The following is a 23,474-nucleotide window of genomic DNA, read 5'->3' as shown; positions in this document are numbered from 1 at the left end:
CGTGTTCCCGTCTCTATTCCCGGTCCAGACGATGACCCCATTGAAAGTACCCGTAATCCCAGACCAATCTAACCGTGTTCCCGTCTCTATTCCAGGTCCGGTGCCCGTGCGTCTGGTGAACGGGAACAACATGTGCTCCGGGAGAGTTGAGGTCTATCGTAACTCCGTCTGGGGGACCGTCTCCGACAACGGCTGGGATATAAACGCAGCGAGAGTCGTCTGCAGACTGTTGAACTGTGGGACGGCCCTGTCAGCAACAAGAGCCGCCCAATATGGAGAGGGGACTGGGCCCATCTGGTTGGATGATGTGAGGTGTAATGGGACAGAGCCTGCCCTCGATCAGTGCCCTGCCAACCCATGGGGGGTGAATAACTGCACACACAGTCAGGATGCTGGAGTTACCTGCTCAGGTGAGTGGAGATACCTGCTCAGGTGAGTGGGGTTACCTGCTAAGGTGAGTGGAGTTACCTGTTGAGGTGAGTGGGGTTACGTGCTCAGGTGAGTGGGGTTACCTGTTCAGGTGAGTGGGGATATTGGGAGGAGACTGACACCTGGGCCCAAATGTCCAGACGATGACCCCAGTGAAAGTCCCCGGAATCCCAGACCAGTCTGACCGTGTTCCCGTCTCTATTCCAGGTCCGGTGCCCGTGCGTCTGGTGAACGGGAACAACATGTGCTCCGGGAGAGTTGAGGTCTATCGTAACTCCGTCTCGGGGACTGTCTGCGATAATGGCTGGGATATAAACGCAGCGAGTGTCGTCTGCAGACTGTTGAACTGTGGGATGGCCCTGTCAGGAACAAGAGCCGCCTACTATGGAGAGGGAACTGGGCCCATCTGGTTGGATGATGTGACGTGCAACGGGACAGAGCCTGCCCTTGATCAGTGCCCTGCCAACCCATGGGGGGTGAATAACTGCACACATAGTCAGGACGCTGGAGTTACCTGCTCAGGTGAGTGGGGTTACCTGCTCAGGTGAGTGGGGATATTGGGGGGAGACTGACACCTTGGCCGAAATTTGCAGACGATGACCCCAGTGAAAGTCCCCGTAATCCCAGACCAGTCAAAACTTGTTCCCGTCTCTATTCCAGGTCCAGACGATGACCCCAGTGAAAGTCCCCGTAATCCCAGACCAGTCTAAACGTGTTCCCGTCTCTATTCCAGGTCCAGACGATAACCCCAGTGAAAGTCCCCGTAATCCCAGACCAGTCTAACCGTGTTCCCGTCTCTATTCCAGGTCCGGTGCCCGTGCGTCTGGTGAACGGGAACAACATGTGCTCCGGGAGAGTTGAGGTCTATCGTAACTCCGTCTGGGGGACCGTCTCCGACAACGGCTGGGATATAAACGCAGCGAGAGTCGTCTGCAGACTGTTGAACTGTGGGACGGCCCTGTCAGGAACAAGAGCCGCTGACTATGGAGAGGGGACTGGGCCCATCTGGTTGGATGATGTAAGGTGTAACGGGACAGAGCCTGCCCTCGATCAGTGCCCTGCCAACCCATGGGGGGTGAATAACTGCACACACAGTCAGGACGCTGGAGTTACCTGCTCAGGTGAGTGGAGTTACCTGCTCAGTTGAGTGGAGTTACCTGCTCGGGTGAGTGGAGTTACCTGCTCAGGTGAGTGGGGTTACCTGCTCAGGTGAGTGGGGTTACCTGCTCAGGTGAGTGGAGTTACTTGCTCAGGTGAGTGGGGATATTGGGAGGAGCCTGACATCTTGACCGGAATTTGCAAACCAATACCCCAGTGAAAGTCCCCGTAATCCCAGACCAGTCTGACCGTGTTCCCGTCTCTATTCCAGGTCCAGACGATGACCCCAGTGAAAGTCGCCTTAATCCCAGACCAGTCTAACCGTGTTCCCGTCTCTATTCCAGGTCCGGTGCCCGTGCGTCTGGTGAATGGGAACAACATGTGCTCCGGGAGAGTTGAGTTCCATCATAACTCTGTCTGGGGGACCGTCTGCGATAATGGCTGGGATATAAACGCAGCGAGTGTCGTCTGCAGACTGTTGAACTGTGGGACGGCCCTGTCAGCAACAAGAGCCGCCCAATATGGAGAGGGGACTGGGCCCATCTGGTTGGATGATGTGAGGTGTAACGGGACAGAGCCTGCCCTTGATCAGTGCCCTGCCAACCCATGGGGGGTGAATAACTGCACACACAGGCAGGACGTTGGAGTTACCTGCTCAGGTGAGTGGGGTTACCTGCTCAGGTGAGTGGAGTGACCTGCTCAGGTGAGTGCGGTTACCTGCTCAGGTGAGTGGGGTTACGTGCTCAGGTGAGTGGAGTTACCTGTTGAGGTGAGTGGTGATATTGGGAGGAGACTGACACCTGGGCCCAAATGTCCAGACAATGACCCCAGTGAACATCCTCGTAATCCCAGACCAGTCTAACCGTGTTCCCGTCTCTCTTCCAGGTCCGGTGCCCGTGCGTTTGGTGAACGGGAACAACATGTGCTCTGGGAGAGTTGAGGTCTATCGTAACTCCATCTGGGGGAGCGTCTGCGATAATGGCTGGGATATAAACGCAGCGAGTTTCGTCTGCAGACTGTTGAACTGTGGCACGGCCCTGTCAGGAACAAGAGCCGCCCAATATGGAGAGGGGACTGGGCCCATCTGGTTGGATGATGTGAGGTGTAACGGGACAGAGCCTGCCCTCGATCAGTGCCCTGCCAACCCATGGGGGGTGAATAACTGCACACACAGTCAGGACGCTGCAGTTACCTGCTCAGGTGAGTGGGGTTACCTGCTCAGGTGAGTGGGGATATTGGGAGGAGACTGACATATTGGCCGGAATTTGCAAACGATGACCCCAGTGAAAGTCCCCGTAATCCCAGACCAGTCTAACCATGTTCCTGTCTCTATTCCAGGTCCAGACGATGACCCCAGTGAAAGTCCCCGTAATCCCAGACCAGTCTAACCGTGTTCCCGTATCTATTCCAGGTCCGGTGCCCGTGCGTCTGGTGAACGGGAACAACATGTGCTCCGGGAGAGTTGAGGTCTATCATAACTCCGTCTGGGGGACCGTCTGCGACAACGGCTTTGATATAATTGCAGCGAGTGTCGTCTGCAGACTGTTGAACTGTGGGACGGCCCTGTCAGCAACAAGAGGCGCCCAATATGGAGAGGGGACTGGGCCCATCTGGTTGGATGATGTGAGGTGTAACGGGACAGAGCCTGCCCTCGATCAGTGCCCTGCCAACCCATGGGGGGTGAATAACTGCACACACAGTCAGGACGCTGGAGTTACCTGCTCAGGTGAGTGGGGTTATCCGCTCAGGTGAGTGGAGTTCCCTGTTGAGGTGAGTGGAGTTACCTGCTCAGGTGAGTGCGGTTACCTGCTCAGGTGAGTGTGGTTACCTGCGAAGGTGAGTGGGATTACCTGTTCAGGCGAATGGAGATACCTGCTCAGGTGAGTGGGGATATTGGGAGGAGACTGACACCTGGGCCCAAATGTCCAGACGATGACCCCAGTGAACGTCCCCGTAATCCCAGACCAGTCTGACCGTGTTCCCGTCTCTATTCCAGGACCAGACGATGACCCCAGTGAAAGTCCCCGTAATCCCAGACCAGTCTAAACGTGTTCCCGTCTCTATTCCAGGTCCGGTGCCCGTGCGTCTGGTGAACGGGAACAACATGTGCTCCGGGAGAGTTGAGGTCTATCGTAACTCCGTCTGGGGGACCGTCTGCGATAATGGCTGGGATATAAACGCAGCGAGTGTCGTCTGCAGACTGTTGAACTGTGGGACGGCCCTGTCAGGAACAAGAGCCGCCTACTATGGAGAGGGAACTGGGCCCATCTGGTTGGATGATGTGACGTGCAATGGGACAGAGCCTGCCCTCGATCAGTGCCCTGCCAACCCAGGGTGGGTGAATAACTGCACACACAGTCAGGACGCTGGAGTTACCTGCTCAGGTGAGTGGGGTTACCTGCTCAGGTGAGTGGAGTTACCTGCTCAGGTGAGTGGAGTTACCTGCTCAGATGAGTGGGGTTACCTGCTCAGGTGAGTGGGGATATTGGGGGGAGACTGACACCTTGGCCGAAATTTGCAGACGATGACCCCAGTGAAAGTCCCCGTAATCCCAGACCAGTCTAAACGTGTTCCCGTCTCTGTTCCAGGTGCAGACGATGACCCCAGTGAAAGTCCCCGTAATCCCAGACCAGTCTAAACGTGTTCCCGTCTCTATTCCAGGTCCAGACGATGACCCCAGTGAAAGTCCCCGTAATCCCAGACCAGTCTGACCGTGTTCCCGTCTCTATTCCAGGTCCGGTGCCCGTGCGTCTGGTGAACGGAAACAACATGTGCTCCGGGAGAGTTGAGGTCTATCGTAACTCCGTCTGGGGGACCGTCTGCGACAACGGCTGGGATAGAAACGCAGCGAGTGTCGTCTGCAGACTGTTGAACTGTGGGACGGCCGTGTCAGGAACAAGAGCCGCCCAATGTGGAGAGGGGACTGGGCCCATCTGGTTGGATGATGTGAGGTGTAACGGGACAGAGCCCGCCCTCGATCAGTGCCCTGCCAACCCATGGGGGGTGAATAACTGCACACACAGTCAGGACATTGGAGTTACCTGTTCAGGTGAGTGGAGTTACCTGCTCAGGTGAGTGGAGTTACCTGCTCGGGTGAGTGGAGTTACCTGCTCAGGTGAGTGGGGATATTGGGAGGAGACTGACACCTGGGCCCAAATGTCCAGACGATGACCCCGGTGAACGTCCCCGAAATCCCAGACCAGTCCAACCGTCTTCCCGTCTCTATTCCAGGTCCAGACGATAAGCCCAGTGAAAGTCCCCGTAATCCCAGACCAGTCTAACCGTGTTCCCGTCTCTATTCCAGGTCCAGACGATGACCCCAGTGAAAGTCCCCGTAATCCCAGACCAGTCTAACTGTGTTCCCGTCTCTATTCCAGGTCCGGTGCCCGTGCGTCTGGTGAACGGGAACAACATGTGCTCCGGGAGAGTTGAGGTCTATCGTAACTCCGTCTGGGGTAGTGTCTGCGATAATGGCTGGGATATAAACGCAGCGAGTGTCGTCTGCAGACTGTTGAACTGTGGGACGGCCCTGTCAGCAACAAGAGCCGCCCAATATGGAGAGGGGACTGGGCCCATCTGGTTGGATGATGTGAGGTGTAACGGGACAGAGCCTGCCCTCGATCAGTGCCCTGCCAACCTATGGGGGGTGAATAACTGCACACACAGTCAGGACGCTGGAGTTACCTGCTCAGGTGAGTGGAGTTACCTGCTCAGGTGAGTGGAGTTACCTGCTCAGGTGAGTGGGGATATTGGGAGGAGACTGACACCTTGGCCGAAATTTGCAGACGATGACTCCAGTGAAAGTCCCCGTAATCCCAGACCAGTCTAAACGTGTTCCCGTCTCTATTCCAGGTCCAGACGATGACCCCCGTGAAAGTCCCCGTCATCCCAGACCAGTCTAACCGTGTTCCCGTCTCTGTTCCAGGTCCGGTGCCCGTGCGTCTGGTGAACGGGAACAACATGTGCTCCGGGAGAGTTGAGGTCTATTGTAACTCCGTCTGGGGGACCGTCTGCGATAATGGCTGGGATTTAAACGCAGCGAGTGTCGTCTGCAGACTGTTGAACTGTGGGACAGCCCTGTCAGCAACAACAGCCGCCCAATATGGAGAGGGGACTGGGCCCATCTGGTTGGATGATGTGAGGTGTAATGGGACAGAGCCTGCCCTCGATCAGTGCCCTGCCAACCCATGGGGGGTGAATAACTGCACACACAGTCAGGACGTTGGAGTTACCTGCTCAGGTGAGTGGGGTTACCTGCTCAGGTGAGTGGGGATATTGGGGGGAGACTGACACTTGGGATCAAATGTCCAGACAATGACCCCAGTGAAAGTCCCTGTAATCCCAGACCAGTCTAACCGTGATCCCGTCTCCATTCCAGGTCCAGACGATGACCCCAGTGAAAGTCCCTGTAATCCCAGACCAGTCTAACCGTGTTCCCGTCTCTATTCCAGGTCCAGACGATGACCCCAGTGAAAGTCCCCCGAATCCCAGACCAGTCTAACCGTGTTCCCGTCTCTATTCCGGTTCCAGACGATGACCCCATTGAAAGTCCCCGTAATCCCAGACCAGTCTAACCGTGTTCCCGTCTCTATTCCAGGTCCAGACGATGAGCCCAGTGAAAGTCCCCGTAATCCCAGACCAGTCTAACCGTGTTCCCGTCTCTATTCCAGGTCCAGACGATGACCCCAGTAAAAGTCCCCATAATCCCAGACCAGTCTAACCGTGTTCCCGTCTCTATTCCAGGTCCGGTGCCCGTGCGTCTGGTGAACGGGAACAACATGTGCTCCGGGAGAGTTGAGGTCTATCGTAACTCCGTCTGGGGGACCGTCTGCGATAATGGCTGCGATTTAAACGCAGCGAGTGTCGTCTGCAGACTGTTGAACTGTGGGACGGCCCTGTCAGCAACAACAGCCGCCCAATATGGAGAGGGGACTGGGCCCATCTGGTTGGATGATGAGAGGTGTAACGGGACAGAGCCTGCCCTCGATCAGTGCCCTGCCAACCCATGGGGGGTGAATAACTGCACACACAGTCAGGACGCTGGAGTTACCTGCTCAGGTGAGTGGGGTTACCTGCTCAGGTGAGTGGGGATATTGGGAGGAGACTGACACCTTGGCCAAAATGTCCAGACGATGACCCCATTGAAAGTCCCTGTAATCCCAGACCAGTCTAACCGTGTTCCCGTCTCTATTCCAGGACCAGACGATGACCCCAGTGAAAGTCCCCGTAATCCCAGACCAGTCTAACCGTGTTTCCGTCTCTATGCCGGGTCCAGACGATGACCCCAGTGAAAGTCCCCGTAATCCCAGAACAGTCTAACCGTGTTCCCGTCTCTATTCCAGGTCCAGACGATGACTCCAGTGAAAGTTCCCGTAATCCCAGACCAGTCTAACCATGTTCCCGTCTCTATTCCAGGTCCGGTGCCCGTGCGTCTGGTGAACGGAAACAACATGTGCTCCGGGAGAGTTGAGGTCTATCGTAACTCCGTCTGGGGGACCGTCTGCGACAACGGCTGGGATAGAAACGCAGCGAGTGTCGTCTGCAGACTGTTGAACTGTGGGACGGCCGTGTCAGGAACAAGAGCCGCCCAATGTGGAGAGGGGACTGGGCCCATCTGGTTGGATGATGTGAGGTGTAACGGGACAGAGCCCGCCCTCGATCAGTGCCCTGCCAACCCATGGGGGGTGAATAACTGCACACACAGTCAGGACGCTGGAGTTACCTGCTCAGGTGAGTGGAGTTACCTGTTCAGGTGAGTGGAGTTACCTGCTCAGGTGAGTGGAGTTACCTGCTCGGGTGAGTGGAGTTACCTGCTCAGGTGAGTGGGGATATTGGGAGGAGACTGACACCTGGGCCCAAATGTCCAGACGATGACCCCAGTGAACGTCCCCGAAATCCCAGACCAGTCCAACCGTCTTCCCGTCTCTATTCCAGGTCCAGACGATAAGCCCAGTGAAAGTCCCCGTAATCCCAGACCAGTCTAACCGTGTTCCCGTCTCTATTCCAGGTCCAGACGATGACCCCAGTGAAAGTCCCCGTAATCCCAGACCAGTCTAACTGTGTTCCCGTCTCTATTCCAGGTCCGGTGCCCGTGCGTCTGGTGAACGGGAACAACATGTGCTCCGGGAGAGTTGAGGTCTATCGTAACTCCGTCTGGGGTAGTGTCTGCGATAATGGCTGGGATATAAACGCAGCGAGTGTCGTCTGCAGACTGTTGAACTGTGGGACGGCCCTGTCAGCAACAAGAGCCGCCCAATATGGAGAGGGGACTGGGCCCATCTGGTTGGATGATGTGAGGTGTAACGGGACAGAGCCTGCCCTCGATCAGTGCCCTGCCAACCTATGGGGGGTGAATAACTGCACACACAGTCAGGACGCTGGAGTTACCTGCTCAGGTGAGTGGAGTTACCTGCTCAGGTGAGTGGAGTTACCTGCTCAGGTGAGTGGGGATATTGGGAGGAGACTGACACCTTGGCCGAAATTTGCAGACGATGACTCCAGTGAAAGTCCCCGTAATCCCAGACCAGTCTAAACGTGTTCCCGTCACTATTCCAGGTCCAGACGATGACCCCCGTGAAAGTCCCCGTCATCCCAGACCAGTCTAACCGTGTTCCCGTCTCTGTTCCAGGTCCGGTGCCCGTGCGTATTGTGAACGGGAACAACATGTGCTCCGGGAGAGTTGAGGTCTATCGTAACTCCGTCTGGGGGACCGTCTGCGATAATGGCTGGGATTTAAACGCAGCGAGTGTCGTCTGCAGACTGTTGAACTGTGGGACAGCCCTGTCAGCAACAACAGCCGCCCAATATGGAGAGGGGACTGGGCCCATCTGGTTGGATGATGTGAGGTGTAATGGGACAGAGCCTGCCCTCGATCAGTGCCCTGCCAACCCATGGGGGGTGAATAACTGCACACACAGTCAGGACGTTGGAGTTACCTGCTCAGGTGAGTGGGGTTACCTGCTCAGGTGAGTGGGGATATTGGGGGGAGACTGACACTTGGGATCAAATGTCCAGACAATGACCCCAGTGAAAGTCCCTGTAATCCCAGACCAGTCTAACCGTGATCCCGTCTCCATTCCAGGTCCAGACGATGACCCCAGTGAAAGTCCCTGTAATCCCAGACCAGTCTAACCGTGTTCCCGTCTCTATTCCAGGTCCAGACGATGACCCCAGTGAAAGTCCCCCGAATCCCAGACCAGTCTAACCGTGTTCCCGTCTCTATTCCGGTTCCAGACGATGACCCCATTGAAAGTCCCCGTAATCCCAGACCAGTCTAACCGTGTTCCCGTCTCTATTCCAGGTCCAGACGATGAGCCCAGTGAAAGTCCCCGTAATCCCAGACCAGTCTAACCGTGTTCCCGTCTCTATTCCAGGTCCAGACGATGACCCCAGTGAAAGTCCCCATAATCCCAGACCAGTCTAACCGTGTTCCCGTCTCTATTCCAGGTCCGGTGCCTGTGCGTCTGGTGAACGGGAACAACATGTGCTCCGGGAGAGTTGAGGTCTATCGTAACTCCGTCTGGGGGACCGTCTGCGATAATGGCTGGGATTTAAACGCAGCGAGTGTCGTCTGCAGACTGTTGAACTGTGGGACAGCCCTGTCAGCAACAACAGCCGCCCAATATGGAGAGGGGACTGGGCCCATCTGGTTGGATGATGTGAGGTGTAACGGGACAGAGCCTGCCCTCGATCAGTGCCCTGCCAACCCATGGGGGGTGAATAACTGCACACACAGTCAGGACGCTGGAGTTACCTGCTCAGGTGAGTGGGGTTACCTGCTCAGGTGAGTGGGGATATTGGGAGGAGACTGACACCTTGGCCAAAATGTCCAGACGATGACCCCATTGAAAGTCCCTGTAATCCCAGACCAGTCTAACCGTGTTCCCGTCTCTATTCCAGGACCAGACGATGACCCCAGTGAAAGTCCCCGTAATCCCAGACCAGTCTAACCGTGTTTCCGTCTCTATTCCGGGTCCAGACGATGACCCCAGTGAAAGTCCCCGTAATCCCAGAACAGTCTAACCGTGTTCCCGTCTCTATTCCAGGTCCAGACGATGACTCCAGTGAAAGTTCCCGTAATCCCAGACCAGTCTAACCATGTTCCCGTCTCTATTCCAGGTCCGGTGCCCGTGCGTCTGGTGAACGGGAACAACATGTGCTCCGGGAGAGTTGAGGTCTATCGTCACTCCGTCTGGGGGACCGTCTGCGATAATGGCTGGGATATAAACGCAGCGAGTGTCATCTGCAGACTGTTGAACTGTGGGACGGCCCTGTCAGCAACAAGAGCCGCCCAATATGGAGAGGGGACTGGGCCCATCTGGTTGGATGATGTGAGGTGTAACGGGACAGAGCCTGCCCTCGATCAGTGCCCTGCCAACCCATGGGGGGTGAATAACTGCACACACAGTCAGGACGCTGGAGTTACCTGCTCAGGTGAGTGGAGTTACCTGCTCAGGTGAGTGGAGTTACCTGCTCAGGTGAGTGGAGTTACCTGCTCAGGTGAGTGGGGTTACCTGCTCACGTGAGTGGAGTTACCTGCTCAGGTGAGTGGGGTTACCTGCTCAGGTGAGTGGAGTTACCTGCTCAGGTGAGTGGAGTTACCTGCTCAGGTGAGTGAGGGTTACCTGCTCAGGTGAGTGGGGATATTGGGGGGAGACTGACACCTGGGCCCAAATATCCAGACGATGACCCCAGTGAAAGTCCCCGTAATCCCAGACCAGTCTAACCGTGTTCCCGTCTCTATTCCAGGTCCGGTGCCCGTGCGTCTGGTGAATGGGAACAACATGTGCTCCGGGAGAGTTGAGGTCTATTGTAACTCCGTCTGGGGGACGGTCTGCGATAATGGCTGGGATATAAACGCAGCGAGTGTCATCTGCAGACTGTTGAACTGTGGGACGGCCCTGTCAGGAACAAGAGCCGCCCAATATGGAGAGGGGACTGGGCCCATCTGGTTGGATGATGTGAGGTGTAACGGGACAGAGCTTGCCCTCGATCAGTGCCCTGCCAACCCATGGGAGGTGAATAACTGCACACACAGTCAGGACGCTGGAGTTACCTGCTCAGGTGAGTGGGGTTACCTGCTCAGGCTTAACTGTAGACGAACATCTATCCAATCGCGATCATAACATGATCAATGTCGTGTTTGAAAGGGAAAAAAGTGAATCAGTTGCTAAGATTCTAGACTTGTGCAAGGCCGACTTCAATGGGATGAGACAGAGACTGTCCACATTAAACTGGGCAAATCTGTTAATGGGTAAAACGACTGATGATCAGTGGGAAATGTTTAAAGAAACATTTAACGTGATACAGAATCAGTTTATACCCCTGAGGGGCAAGAACTCTACTTGCCAATAAAAACAGCCATGGACAACTGAAGAGGTAAGGGACAGTATAAGACATAAGGAAAGGGCATACAAAAAGGCAAAAAATGGCACAGATCCTGGCGAATGGGAAAGATACAAAGATCAACAAAGGGTCACAAAACAGATAGTAAGAGCTACAAAAAGAGAGTATGAAAAGAAACTTGCAAGGGATACCAAAACCAATACGAAGAACTTCTATAGTTATATTAGGAAAAAGAAGGTGGTCAGGAGCAGTGTTGGCCCCTTAAAAACTGGAAGTGGGGATATTGTCATTGACAATGGGGAAATGGCGGACATGTTGAACAATTACTTTGCGACAGTATTTACCGTCGAAAAAGAGGATAGCATGCCGGAAATCCCAAGAAAACTAATATTGAACAGGGACTCGATAAAATTAACATAAGTAAAGCAACAGTAATGAAGAAAATAATAGCACTAAAGAGTGAAAAATCCCCAGGACCAGATGGTTTCCATCCCAGGGTTTTAAAGGAAGTAGGTGAGCACATTGCAGATGCCCTAACTATAATCTTTCAAAGTTCTCTAGATTGATGAACTGTCCCTCTGGATTGGAAAATTGCACATGGCACTCCGCTTTTTAAGAAAGGAGAGAGAGGGAAATCAGGGAATTATAGACCAGTTAGCCTAACATCTGTTGTGGGGAAATTGCTGGACTCTATAATTAAGGATAGGGTGACTGAACACCTTGAGAATTAATCAGAGAGAGCCAGCATGGATTTGTGAAAGGTAGGTCGTGCCTGACAAACCTGATTGAAATTTTTGAAGAGGTGACTAAAGTAGTGGACAGGGGAATGTCAATGGGTATTATTTATATGGACTTCCAGAAGGCATTTGATAAGGTCCCACATAAGAGACTGTTAGCTAAGATAGAAGCCCATGGAATCGAGGGAAAAGTACGGACTTGGTTAGGAAGTCGGACGAGCGAAAGGCGACAGAGAGTAGGGATAATGGGTAGGTACTCACATTGGCAGGATGTGACTAGTGGAGTCCCGCAGGGATCTGTCTTGGGGCCTCAATTATTCACAATATTTATTAACGACTTAGATGAAGGCATAGAAAGTCTCATATCTAAGTTTGCCGATGACACAAAGATTGGTGGCATTGTAAGCAGTGTAGATGAAAACATAAAATTACAAAGTGATATTGATAGATTAGGTGAATGGGCAAAACTGTGGCAAATGGAATTCAATGCAGACAAATGTGAGGTCATCCACTTTGGATCAAAAAAGGATAGAACAGGGTACTTTCTAAATGGTAAAAAGTTAAAAACAGTGGATGTCCAAAGGGACTTAGGGGTTCAGGTACATAGATCATTGAAGTGGCATGAACAGGTGCAGAAAATAATCAATAAAGCTCATGCAATCCTGGCCTTTATATCTCGAGGACTGGAGTACAAGGGGGCAGAAGTTATGCTGCAGCTATACAAAACCCTGGTTAGACCGCACCTAGAGCACTGTGAGCAGTTCTGGGCACCGCACCTTCGGAAGGACATACTGGCCTTGGAGGGAGTGCAGCGTAGGTTTACTAGAATGATACCCGGACTTCAAGGGTTAAGTTACGAGGAGAGATTGCACAAATTGGGGTTGTATTCTCTGGAGTTTCGAAGGTTAAGGGGTGATCTGATCAAAGTTTATAAGATATTAAGGGGAACAGATAGGGTGGATAGAGAGAAACTATTTCCGCTGGTTGGGGATTGTAGGAGTAGGGGGCACAGTCTAAAAATTAGAGCCAAACCTTTCAGGAGCGAGATTAGAAAACATTTCTATACACAAAGGGTGGTAGAAGTTTGGAACTCTCTTCCGCAAACGGCAATTGATACTAGCTCAATTGCTAAATTTAAATCTGAGATAGATAGCTTTTTGGCAACCAAAGCTATTAAGGGATATGGGCCAAAGGCAGGTATATGGAGTTAGATCACAGATCAGCCATGATCTTATCAAATGGCGGAGCAGGCACGAGGGGCTGAATGGCCTACTCCTGTTCCAATGTTCCGATGTTCCAAGGTGAGTGGGGTTACTTGGATCAACAGCTCAGGTTCCCAGCAGACAGGACAAGAACGAGAGGACATAGATTTACACTGTTTGATGGAAGGATTAGAGGGGACATGAGGGAAAACTTTTTTGCCCAGAGGGTGGTGGGTGTATAGAATTCGCTGCCCGAATTGGTGGTAGAGGCAGGGACCCTCAACTCTTTTAAAAAGTACCTGGACCTGCACCTAAAGTGCTGTAAGCTGCAGGGCTACGGACCGGGTGCTGGAAGGTGGGATTAGAATGGGCACCTGGTTGTTCCTCGAGACGGCATGGACACGATGGGCCGAGTGGCCCCCTTTGCTGTATCTTTTCTTTGGTTCTATGATTCGAGGTGAGTGGGGTTACCTGCTCAGGTGAGTGGGTTCATTGGGAGGAGACTGACACCTGGGCCCAAATGTCGAGACGATGACCCCAGTGAAAGTCCCCGTAATCCCAGACCAGTCTGACCGTGTTCCCGTCTCTATTCCAGGTCCAGTGCCCGTGCGTCTGGTGAACGGGAACAACATGTGCTCCGGGAGAGTTGAGGTCTATCGTAACTCCGTCTGGGGGACCGTCTGCGACAATGGCTGGGATATAAACGCAGCGAGAGTCGTCTGCAGACTGTTGAACTGTGGGACGGCCCTGTCAGGAACAAGAGCCGCCCAATATGGAGAGGGGACTGGGCCCATCTGGTTGGATGATGTGAGGTGTAATGGGACAGAGCCTGCCCTCGATCAGTGCCCTGCCAACCCAGGGGGGGTGAATAACTGCACACACAGTCAGGACGCTGGAGTTACCTGCTCAGGTGAGTGGAGTTACCTGCTCAGGTGAGTGGAGTTACCTGCTCAGGTGAGTGGAGTTACCTGCTCACGTGAGTGGAGTTACCTGCTCAGGTGAGTGGAGTTACCTGCTCAGGTGAGTGGAGTTACCTGCTCAGGTGAGTGGGGTTAACTGCTCAGGTGAGTGGGTATATTGGGAGGAGACTGACACCTGGGACTAAATGTCCAGACGATGACCCCAGTGAAAGTCCCCGTAATCCCAGACCAGTCTGACCGTGTTCCCGTCTCTATTCCAGGTCCGGTGCCCGTGCGTCTGGTGAACGGGAACAACATGTGCTCCGGGAGAGTTGAGGTCTATCGTAACTCTGTCTGGGGGACCGTCTGTGACAATGGCTGGGATATAAACGCAGCGAGAGTCGTCTGCAGACTGTTGAACTGTGGGATAGGAACAAGAGCCGCCCAATATGGAGAGGGGACTGGGCCCATCTGGTTGGATGATGTGAGGTGTAACGGGACAGAGCCTGCCCTCGATCAGTGCCCTGCCAACCCATGGGGGGTGAATAACTGCACACACAGGCAGGACGCTGGAGTTACCTGCTCAGGTGAGTGGAGTTACCTGCTCAGGTGAGTGGGGATATTGGGAGGAGACTGACACCAGGGACCAAATGTCCAGACGATGACCCCAGTGAAAGTCCCCGTAATCCCAGACCAGTCTAACCGTGTTCCCGTCTCTATTCCAGGTCCGGTGCCCGTGCGTCTGGTGAACGGGAACAACATGTGCTCCGGGAGAGTTGAGGTCGATCGTATCTCCGTCTGGGGGACCGTCTGCGACAATGGCTGGAATATAAACGCAGCGAGTGTCGTCTGCAGACTGTTGAACTGTGGGACGGCCCTGTCAGCAACAAGAGCCGCCCAATATGGAGAGGGGACTGGGCCCATCTGGTTGGATGATGTGAGGTGTAACGGGACAGAGCCTGCCCTCGATCAGTGCCCTGCCAACCCAGGGGGGGTGAATAACTGCACACACAGTCAGGACGCTGGAGTTACCTGCTCAGGTGAGTGGAGTTACCTGCTCAGGTGAGTGGAGTTACCTGCTCAGGTGAGTGGAGTTCCCAGCTGAGGTGAGTGGGGATATTGGGAGGAGACTGACACTTGGTCACAAATGTCCAGACGATGACCCCAGTGAAAGTCCCCGTAATCCCAGACCAGTCTGACCGTGTTCCCGTCTCTATTCCAGGTCCAGACGATGACCCCAGTGAAAGTCCCCGTAATCCCAGACCAGTCTGACCGTGTTCCCGTCTCTATTCCAGGTCCGGTGCCCGTGCGTCTGGTGAACGGGAACAACATGTGCTCCGGGAGAGTTGAGGTCTATCGTAACTCCGTCTGGGGGACCGTCTGCGATAATGGCTGGGATATAATTGCAGCGAGTGTCGTCTGCAGACTGTTGAACTGTGGGACGGCCCTGTCAGGAACAAGAGCCGCCCAATATGGAGAGGGGACTGGGCCCATCTGGTTGGATGATGTGAGGTGTAACGGGACAGAGCCTGCCCTCGATCAGTGCCCTGCCAACCCATGGGGGGTGAATAACTGCACACACAGTCAGGACGCTGGAGTTACCTGCTCAGGTGAGTGGGGTTACCTGCTCAGGTGAGTGGGGTTACCTGCTCAGGTGAGTGGAATACCTGCTCAAGTGAACATAAGAAATCGGAGCAGGAGTGGGCCATTCGGCCCCTCGAGCCTGCTCCACCATTCAATCAGATCATGGCCGATCTTCGACCTCAACTCCACTTTCCCGCCCGATCCCCATATCCCTTGATTCCCCTCGAGTCCAAAAATCTATCGATCTCAGTCTTGAATATACTCAACGACTGAGCATTCACAGCCCCCTGGGGTGGAGAATTCCAAAGATTCACAACCCTCTGAGTGAAGAAATTCCTCCTCATCTCAGTCTTGAATGGCCGACCCCTTATCCTGAGACTATGCCTCCTGGTTCCAGACTCTCCAGCCAGGGGAAACAGCCTCTCAGCATCTACCCTGTGAAGCCACCTCAGAATCTGATATGTTTCAATGCGATCACCTCTCATTCTTCTAAACTCCAGAGAGTATCGGCCCATTCTACTCAATCTCTCCTCATAGGACAACCCTCTCATCCCAGGAATCAATCAGGTGAACCTTCGTTGCACCGCCTCGAAGGCAAGTATATCCTTCCCTAGATAAGGAGACCAAAACTGCACACAGTCCTCCAGGTGAGGTCTCACCAAATCCCTGTGCAATTGTAGTAACCATGATGTGGAGATGCCGGTGATGGACTGGGGTGGACAATTGTAAGGAATCTTACAACACCAGGTTTTCGTCCAACAATTTTATTTTAAAATCACAAGCTTTCGGAGATTATCTCCTTCGTCAGGTGAGTGAGTGAATGAGAGGTTCTCAAATCGCATATCTTATATTAGGCTGGGACACCATCACACCAATCAAAGGTGTCGTTGGTGTTCAGACAGGTTAGCCACGGAAAACAGTAGGTCCCAGTATACTGAATACACATTGTGTCAAATTACACAGACAGAGAGAAAGAGACCCGAAAGGCAGAGAGAGAGAGAGAGAATTTCCAGTTGTATTAAAAACAGATAACTTTTTTTTCCCTGCTGGTGGGGTTACGTGTAGCGTGACATGGACCCAAGATCCCGGTTGAGGCCGTCCTCATGGGTGCGGAACTTGGCTATCAATTTCTGCTCGACGATTTTGCGTTGTCGTGTGTCTCGAAGGCCGCCTTGGAGAACGCTTACCCGAAGATCGGTGGCTGAATGTCCTTGACTGCTAAAGTGTTCCCCGACTGCGAGGGAACCCTCCTGTCTGGCGATTGTTGCGCGGTGTCCGTTCATCCGTTGTCGCAGTGTCTGCATGGTCTCGCCAATGTACCATGCTCCGGGGCATCCTTTCCTGCCACGTATGAGGTAGACAACGTTGGCCGAGTCACAGGAGTATGAACCATATACCTGGTGGGTGGTGTCCTCTCGTGTGATGGTGGTATCTGTGTAGATGATCTGGCATGTCTTGCAGAGGTTGCCGTGGCAGGGTTGTGTGGTGTCGTGGACGCTGTTCTCCTGAAAACTGGGTAATTTGCTGCGAACGATGGTCTGTTTGAGGTTGGGTGGCTGTTTGAAGGCGTGTAGTGGAGGTGTGGGGATGGCCTTAGCGAGGTGTTTGTCGAGCCTCATATCCCGTTCTTACGAGGGCGTCTTTCAGCGTCTGAACACTTCTCACCACGATGGACGTCTCGGCACTATACACCAGTATCCCCCACGATGACGGCATCGCTGCAACAGCCTCAATACTCAACACCAACAGCAGCCAATCTCCAGTCTCTTCAGTGATTCTTCGCCATGGGTCCATAGGAAGAAAATGTCGTCGATGTATCTGGTGTATAGCGTTGGTTGGAGGTCCTGTGCAGTGAAGAAGTCCTGCTCGAACTTGTGCATGAAAATGTTGGCGTATTGGGGTGCGAATTTTGTCCCCATGGCTGTTCCGTGTGTTTGGGTAAAGAACTGGTTGTCGAAGGTGAAGACATTGTGATCCAGGATGAAGCGGATGAGTTGTAGGATGGCGTCTGGAGATTGGCTGCTGTTGGTGTTGAGTATTGAGGCTGTTGCAGCGATGCCGTCATCGTGGGGGATACTGGTGTATAGTGCCGAGACGTCCATCGTGGTGAGAAGTGTTCAGACGCTGAAAGACGCCCTCGTAAGAACGGGATATGACGCTCGACTTGTCGATCGACAATTCCGACGGGCCACAGCGAAGAATCGCATAGACCTCCTCAGAAGACAAACACGGGACGCAACCAACAGAGTACCCTTCGTCGTCCAGTACTTCCCCGGAGCGGAGAAACTACGCCATGTTCTCCGCAGCCTTCAACATGTCATCGATGACGACAAACACCTCGCTAAGGCCATCCCCACACCTCCACTACTCGCCTTCAAACAGCCACCCAACCTCAAACAGACCATCGTTCGCAGCAAATTACCCAGCTTTCAGGAGAACAGCGTCCACGACACCACACAACCCTGCCACGGTAACCTCTGCAAGACATGCCAGATCATCTACACAGATACCACCATCACACGAGAGGACACCACCCACCAGGTATATGGTTCATACTCCTGTGACTCGGCCAACGTTGTCTACCTCATACGTGGCAGGAAAGGATGCCCCGGAGCATGGTACATTGGCGAGACCATGCAGACACTGCGACAACGGATGAACGGACACCGCGCAACAATCGCCAGACAGGAGGGTTCCCTCGCAGTCGGGGAACACTTTAGCAGTCAAGGACATTCAGCCACCGATCTTCGGGTAAGCGTTCTCCAAGGCGGCCTTCGAGACACATGACAACGCAAAATTGCCGAGCAGAAATTGATAGCCATGTTCCGCACCCATGAGGACGGCCTCAACCGGGATCTTGGGTCCATGTCACGCTACACGTAACCCCACCAGCAGGGAAAAAAAAGTTATCTGTTTTTAATACAACTGGAAATTCTCTCTCTCTCTCTGCCTTTAGGGTCTCTTTCTCTCTGTCTGTGTAATTTGACACAATGTGTATTCAGTATACTGGGACCTACTGTTTTCCGTGGCTATCCTGTCTGAACACCAACGACACCTTTGATTGGTGTGATGGTGTCCCAGCCTAATATAAGATATGCGATTTGAGAACCTCTCATTCACTCACTCACCTGACGAAGGAGATAGTCTCCGATAGCTTGTGATTTTAAAATAAAATTGTTGGACTATAACCTGGTGTTGTAAGATTCCTTACAATTGCAGTAAGACTTTCTTACTCTTGTACTCCAACCTCCTTGCAATAAAGGCCAACATACTATTTGCTTTCCTAATCACTTGCTGTACCTGCATGTTAACTTTCTGTGTTTCATGTACCAGGACACCCAAATCCCTCTGAACACCAACATTTAATAGTTTCTCACCATTTACAAAATATTCTGTTTTTCTATTCTTCCTACCAAAGTGAATAACCTCACATTTCCCCACATTATACTCCATCTGCCACCTTCTTGCCCACTCACTTAACCTGTCTATATCCCTTTGCTACCTGCTCAGGTGAGTGGAGTTACCTGTTCAGATGAGTGGGGATATTGGGAGGAGACTGACACCTGGGCCCAAATGTCCAGACGATGTCCCCAGTGAAAGTCCCTGTAATCCCAGACCAGTCTAACCGTATTCCCGTCTCTATTCCAGGTCCGGTGCCCGTGCGTCTGGTGAACGGGAGCAACATGTGCTCCGGGAGAGTTGAGGTCTATCGTAACTCCGTCTGGGGGACCGTCTGCGATAATGGCTGGGACATTAAAGGAGCAGGTGTCGTCTGCAGACTGTTGAACTGTGGGACGGCCCTGTCAGCAACAAGAGCCGCCTACTATGGAAAGGGGACTGGGCCCATCTGGTTGGATGATGTGAGGTGTAACGGGACAGAGCCTGCCCTTGATCAGTGCCCTGCCAACCCATGGGGGGTGAATAACTGCACACACAGTCAGGACGCTGGAGTTACCTGCTCAGGTGAGTGGGGTTACCTGCTCAGGTGAGTGGGGATATTGGGGGGAGACTGACACCTGGGCCCAAATGTCCAGATGATGACCCCAGTGAAAGTCCCCGTAATCCCAGACCAGTCTAACCGTGTTCCCGTCTCTATTCCAGGTCCAGACGATGACCCCAGTGAAAGTCCCCGTAATCCCAGACCAGTCTGACCGTGTTCCCGTCTCTATTCCAGGTCCAGACGATGACCCCAGTGAAAGTCCCCGTAATCCCAGACCAGTCTGACCGTGTTCCCGTCTCTATTCCAGGTCCAGACGATGACCCCAGTGAAAGTCCCCGTAATCCCAGACCAGTCTAACCGTGTTCCCGTCTCTATTCCAGGTCCAGACGATGACCCCAGTGAAAGTCCCTGTAATCCCAGACCAGTCTAACCGTGTTCCCGTCTCTATTCCAGGTCCGGTGTCCGTGCGTCTGGTGAACGGGAACAACATGTGCTCCGGGAGAGTTGAGGTCTATCGTAACTCCGTCTGGGGGAGTGTCTGCGATAATGGCTGGGATAGAAACGCAGCGAGTGTCGTCTGCAGACTGTTGAACTGTGGGACGGTCCTGTCAGCAACAAGAGCCGCCCAATATGGAGAGGGGACTGGGCCCATCTGGTTGGATGATGTGAGGTGTAACGGGACAGAGCCTGCCCTCGATCAGTGCCCTGCCAACCCATGGGGGGTGAATAACTGCACACACAGTCAGGACGCTGGAGTTACCTGCTCAGGTGAGTGGGGTTAACTGATCAGGTGAGTGGAGTTACCTGTTCAGGTGAGTGGGGATATTGGGAGGAGACTGACACCTGGGCCCAAATGTCCAGACGATGACCCCAGTGAAAGTCCCCGTAATCCCAGACCAGTCTAACCGTGTTCCTGTCTCTATTCCAGGTCCAGACGATGACCCCAGTGAAAGTCCCCGTAATCCCAGACCAGTCTAACCGTGTTCCCGTCTCTATTCCAGGTCCGGTGCCCGTGCGTCTGGTGAACGGGAACAACATGTGCTCTGGGAGAGTTGAGGTCAATCATAACTCCGTCTGGGGGACCGTCTGCGATAATGGCTGGAATATAATTGCAGCGAGTGTCGTCTGCAGACTGTTGAACTGTGGGACGGCCCTGTCAGGAACAAGAGCCGCCTACTATGGAGAGGGGACTGGGCCCATCTGGTTGGATGATGTGAGGTGTAACGGGACAGAGCCTGCCCTCGATCAGTGCCCTGCCAACCCATGGGGGGTGAATAACTGCACACACAGGCAGGACGCTGGAGTTACCTGCTCAGGTGAGTGGAGTTACCTGCTCAGGTGAGTGGAGTTACCTGCTCAGGTGAGTGGGGTTACCTGCTCAGGTGAGTGGGGTTACCTGCTCAGGTGAGTGGGGTTACCTGCTCAGGTGAGTGGAGTTACCTGCTCAGGTGAGTGGGGTTACCTGCTCAAGTGTACATAAGAAATCGGAGCAGGAGTGGGCCATTCGGCCCCTCGAGCCTGCTCCGCCATTCAATCAGATCATGGCCGATCTTCGACCAACTCCACTTTCCCGCCCAATCCCCATATCCCTTCGATTTCCCTGAAGTCCAAAAATCTCTCCATCTCAGTCTTGAATATACTCAACGATTGAGCATCCACAGCCCTCTGGGGTTGAGAATTCCAAAGATTCACAACCCTCTGAGTGAAGAAATCCCTCCTCATCTCAGTCTTGAATGTCCCACCCTTTATCCTGAGACTATGCCCCCGAGTTCTAGACTCTCCAGCCAGGGGAAACAGCCTCTCAGCATCTACCCTGTGAAGCCCCCTCAGAATCTGATATGTTTCAATGAGATCACCTCTCATTCTTCTAAACTCCAGAGAGTATCGGCCCATTCTACTCAATCTCTCCTCATGGGACAACCCTCTCATCCCAGGAATCAATCTAGTGAACCTTCGTTGCACCGCCTCGAATGCAAGTATATCTTTCCTTAGATAAGGAGAGCAAAACTGTACACAGTACTCTAGGTGAGGTCTCACCAAATCCCTGTACAATTGTAGTAAGACATCCTTACTCTTGTACTCCTTGCAATAAAGGCCAACATACCATTTGCTTTCCGAATTACTTGCTGTACCTGCATGTTAACTTTCTGTGTTTCGTGTACCAGGACACCCAAATCCCTCTGAACACCAACATTTAATAGTTTCTCACCATTTACAAAATATTCTGTTTTTCTATTCTTCCGACCAAAGTGAATAACCTCATATTTCCCCACATTATACTCCATCTGCCACCTTCTTGCCCACTCACTTAACCTGTCTGCATCCCTTTGCTACCTGCTCAGGTGAGTGTGAATATTGGGGGGAGACTGACACCTGGGCCCAAATGTCCAGACGATGACCCCAGTGAAAGTCCCCGTAATCCCAGACCAGTCTAACCGTGTTCCCGTCTCTATTCCAGGTCCAGACGATGACCCCAGTGAAAGTCCCCGTAATCCCAGACCAGTCTGACCGTGTTCCCGTCTCTATTCCAGGTCCGGTGCCCGTGCGTCTGGTGAACGGGAAGAACATGTGCTCCGGGAGAGTTGAGGTCTATCGTAACTCTGTCTGGGGGACCGTCTGCGGTGATGGCTGGGATATAAATGCAGCGAGAGTCGTCTGCAGACTGTTGAACTGTGGGATAGGAACAAGAGCCGCCCAATATGGAGAGGGGACTGGGCCCATCTGGTTGGATGATGTGAGGTGTAACGGGACAGAGCCTGCCCTCGATCAGTGCCCTGCCAACCCATGGGGGGTGAATAACTGCAGACACAGGCAGGACGCTGGAGTTACCTGCTCAGGTGAGTGGAGTTACCTGCTCAGGTGAGTGGGGTTACCTGCTCAGGTGAGTGGAGTTTCCTGCTCAGGTGAGTGGGGTGACCTGCTCAGGTGAGTGGAGTTACCTGCTCAGGTGAGTGGCTCGGTTGATGGGAGTGCAAGGAACTCCCTGTCTTTGATTGGATGGTAAGTTCATCGGCACAGTCTCGATGGGCCGAGTGGCCTCTTTCTGTGCTGTATTATTATACGATTCTATGGCTGTGCAGCTGCGTCGTAACACACTGGACCTACACTGGTTCTCAGCCCAGGAACGCCTCGATTTTAAAATTCTCATCCTCCTGTTCAAATCCCTCCATGGCCCTCGCCCCCCTCCCTATCTCTGTAACCTCCTCCAGCCCCTACAATTCTCATCCTCCTGTTCAAATCCCTCCATGGCCCTCACCCCTCTCTCTATCTCTGTAACCTCCTCCAGCCTCGACAATTCTCATCCTCCTGTTCAAATCCCTCCATGGCCCTCGCCCCCCTCCCTATCTCTGTAACCTCCTCCAGCCCCTACAATTCTCATCCTCCTGTTCAAATCCCTCCATGGCCCTCACCCCTCTCCCTATCTCTGTAACCTCCTCCAGCCTCGACAATTCTCATCCTCCTGTTCAAATCCCTCCATGGCCCTCGCCCCCCTCCCTACCTCTATAATCTCCTCCAGCCCTTACAACCCTCCGAGATCTCTGCGCACCTCCAATTCTGGCCTCTTGTCCATCCCCCGATTTTAATCGCTCCACCATTGGCGGCCGTGCCTTCAGCTGCCTGGGCCCTAAGCTCTGGAATTCCCTCCCTAGAACTCTCCCCCTCTCTCTCTCCTCCTTTAAGACGCTCCTTAAAACCTCCCTCTTTGACCGAGCTTTTGGTCACCTGTCCCAATATCTCCTCACGTGGCTCGGTGTTAAATTCTGTTTGATAATCGCTCCTGTGAAGCTCCCTGGGGATGTTTCACTGCGGTAAAGGGACTGTATTAATGGGAGTTGCTGGTGTTTCACATCCTCCAAATCTGGCCGGAATTGGTATCAGTTTTGCCCTGTGAGGTTCCCTGAGAAAGACTGGGGACATCGGGCCTGGGCTGGGGGTGAATCATTGGTCACAAAGAGCTGCTGACAAAGGAGACACATTAACAGAACCATCGGCCTTCCTGCTGTGTCTGTCCCCACCCCCTCCGCCCCCACAAAACTCACTTCTAATCCCCGTTCTAAAAGGGTTAAATTACGAGGACGGGTCACACAGACTAGACTTGTGTTCCCTCGAGTATCGAAGATTAAGGGGGGATCTAATCGAGGGGTTTAAGATGATTAAAGGATTTTACAGGGTCGATAGAGAGAAACTATTTCCTCTGGGTGGTGGGGGGAGTCCAGACCAAGGGGGCAGAATCTTAAAA

General features: G+C 53.2%; 4 protein-coding genes across 4 annotated transcripts; all 4 read left to right on the top strand.

Moving 5' to 3' along the window:
• Positions 1–31: 31 nt before the first annotated feature.
• LOC137310703 (deleted in malignant brain tumors 1 protein-like) lies at positions 32–4,165 on the top strand. The gene is made up of 8 exons (XM_067978389.1): positions 32–410; positions 637–951; positions 1,236–1,559; positions 1,872–2,186; positions 2,413–2,727; positions 2,939–3,253; positions 3,597–3,911; positions 4,116–4,165. Exons 1-8 carry the CDS (start codon positions 32–34, stop codon positions 4,163–4,165), a joined length of 2,328 nt encoding a protein of 775 aa, XP_067834490.1.
• A 32-nt stretch (positions 4,166–4,197) lies between these two features.
• On the top strand, positions 4,198–8,095 carry LOC137310702 (deleted in malignant brain tumors 1 protein-like). Its single transcript, XM_067978388.1, has 5 exons — positions 4,198–4,576; positions 4,905–5,219; positions 5,453–5,767; positions 7,608–7,944; positions 8,083–8,095. The coding sequence occupies exons 1-5, from the start codon at positions 4,198–4,200 to the stop codon at positions 8,093–8,095; spliced, it is 1,359 nt and encodes a 452-aa protein (XP_067834489.1).
• Positions 8,092–9,476, top strand: LOC137310701 (CD5 antigen-like). Its single transcript, XM_067978387.1, has 3 exons — positions 8,092–8,470; positions 8,974–9,288; positions 9,427–9,476. Exons 1-3 carry the CDS (start codon positions 8,092–8,094, stop codon positions 9,474–9,476), a joined length of 744 nt encoding a protein of 247 aa, XP_067834488.1.
• Positions 9,477–9,581: 105 nt separating this feature from the next.
• Positions 9,582–21,742, top strand: LOC137310700 (deleted in malignant brain tumors 1 protein-like). The gene is made up of 10 exons (XM_067978386.1): positions 9,582–9,960; positions 10,276–10,590; positions 13,407–13,547; positions 13,992–14,297; positions 14,403–14,750; positions 15,006–15,320; positions 18,943–19,257; positions 19,688–20,002; positions 20,236–20,550; positions 21,693–21,742. Exons 1-10 carry the CDS (start codon positions 9,582–9,584, stop codon positions 21,740–21,742), a joined length of 2,799 nt encoding a protein of 932 aa, XP_067834487.1.
• Positions 21,743–23,474: the final 1,732 nt, after the last annotated feature.

Source organism: Heptranchias perlo, unplaced genomic scaffold, assembly GCF_035084215.1.
Source record: "Heptranchias perlo isolate sHepPer1 unplaced genomic scaffold, sHepPer1.hap1 HAP1_SCAFFOLD_272, whole genome shotgun sequence".
In the NCBI taxonomy this organism is placed as follows: Eukaryota; Metazoa; Chordata; class Chondrichthyes; order Hexanchiformes; family Hexanchidae; genus Heptranchias; species Heptranchias perlo.
This window is presented reverse-complemented; position numbering and strand designations above follow the sequence as displayed.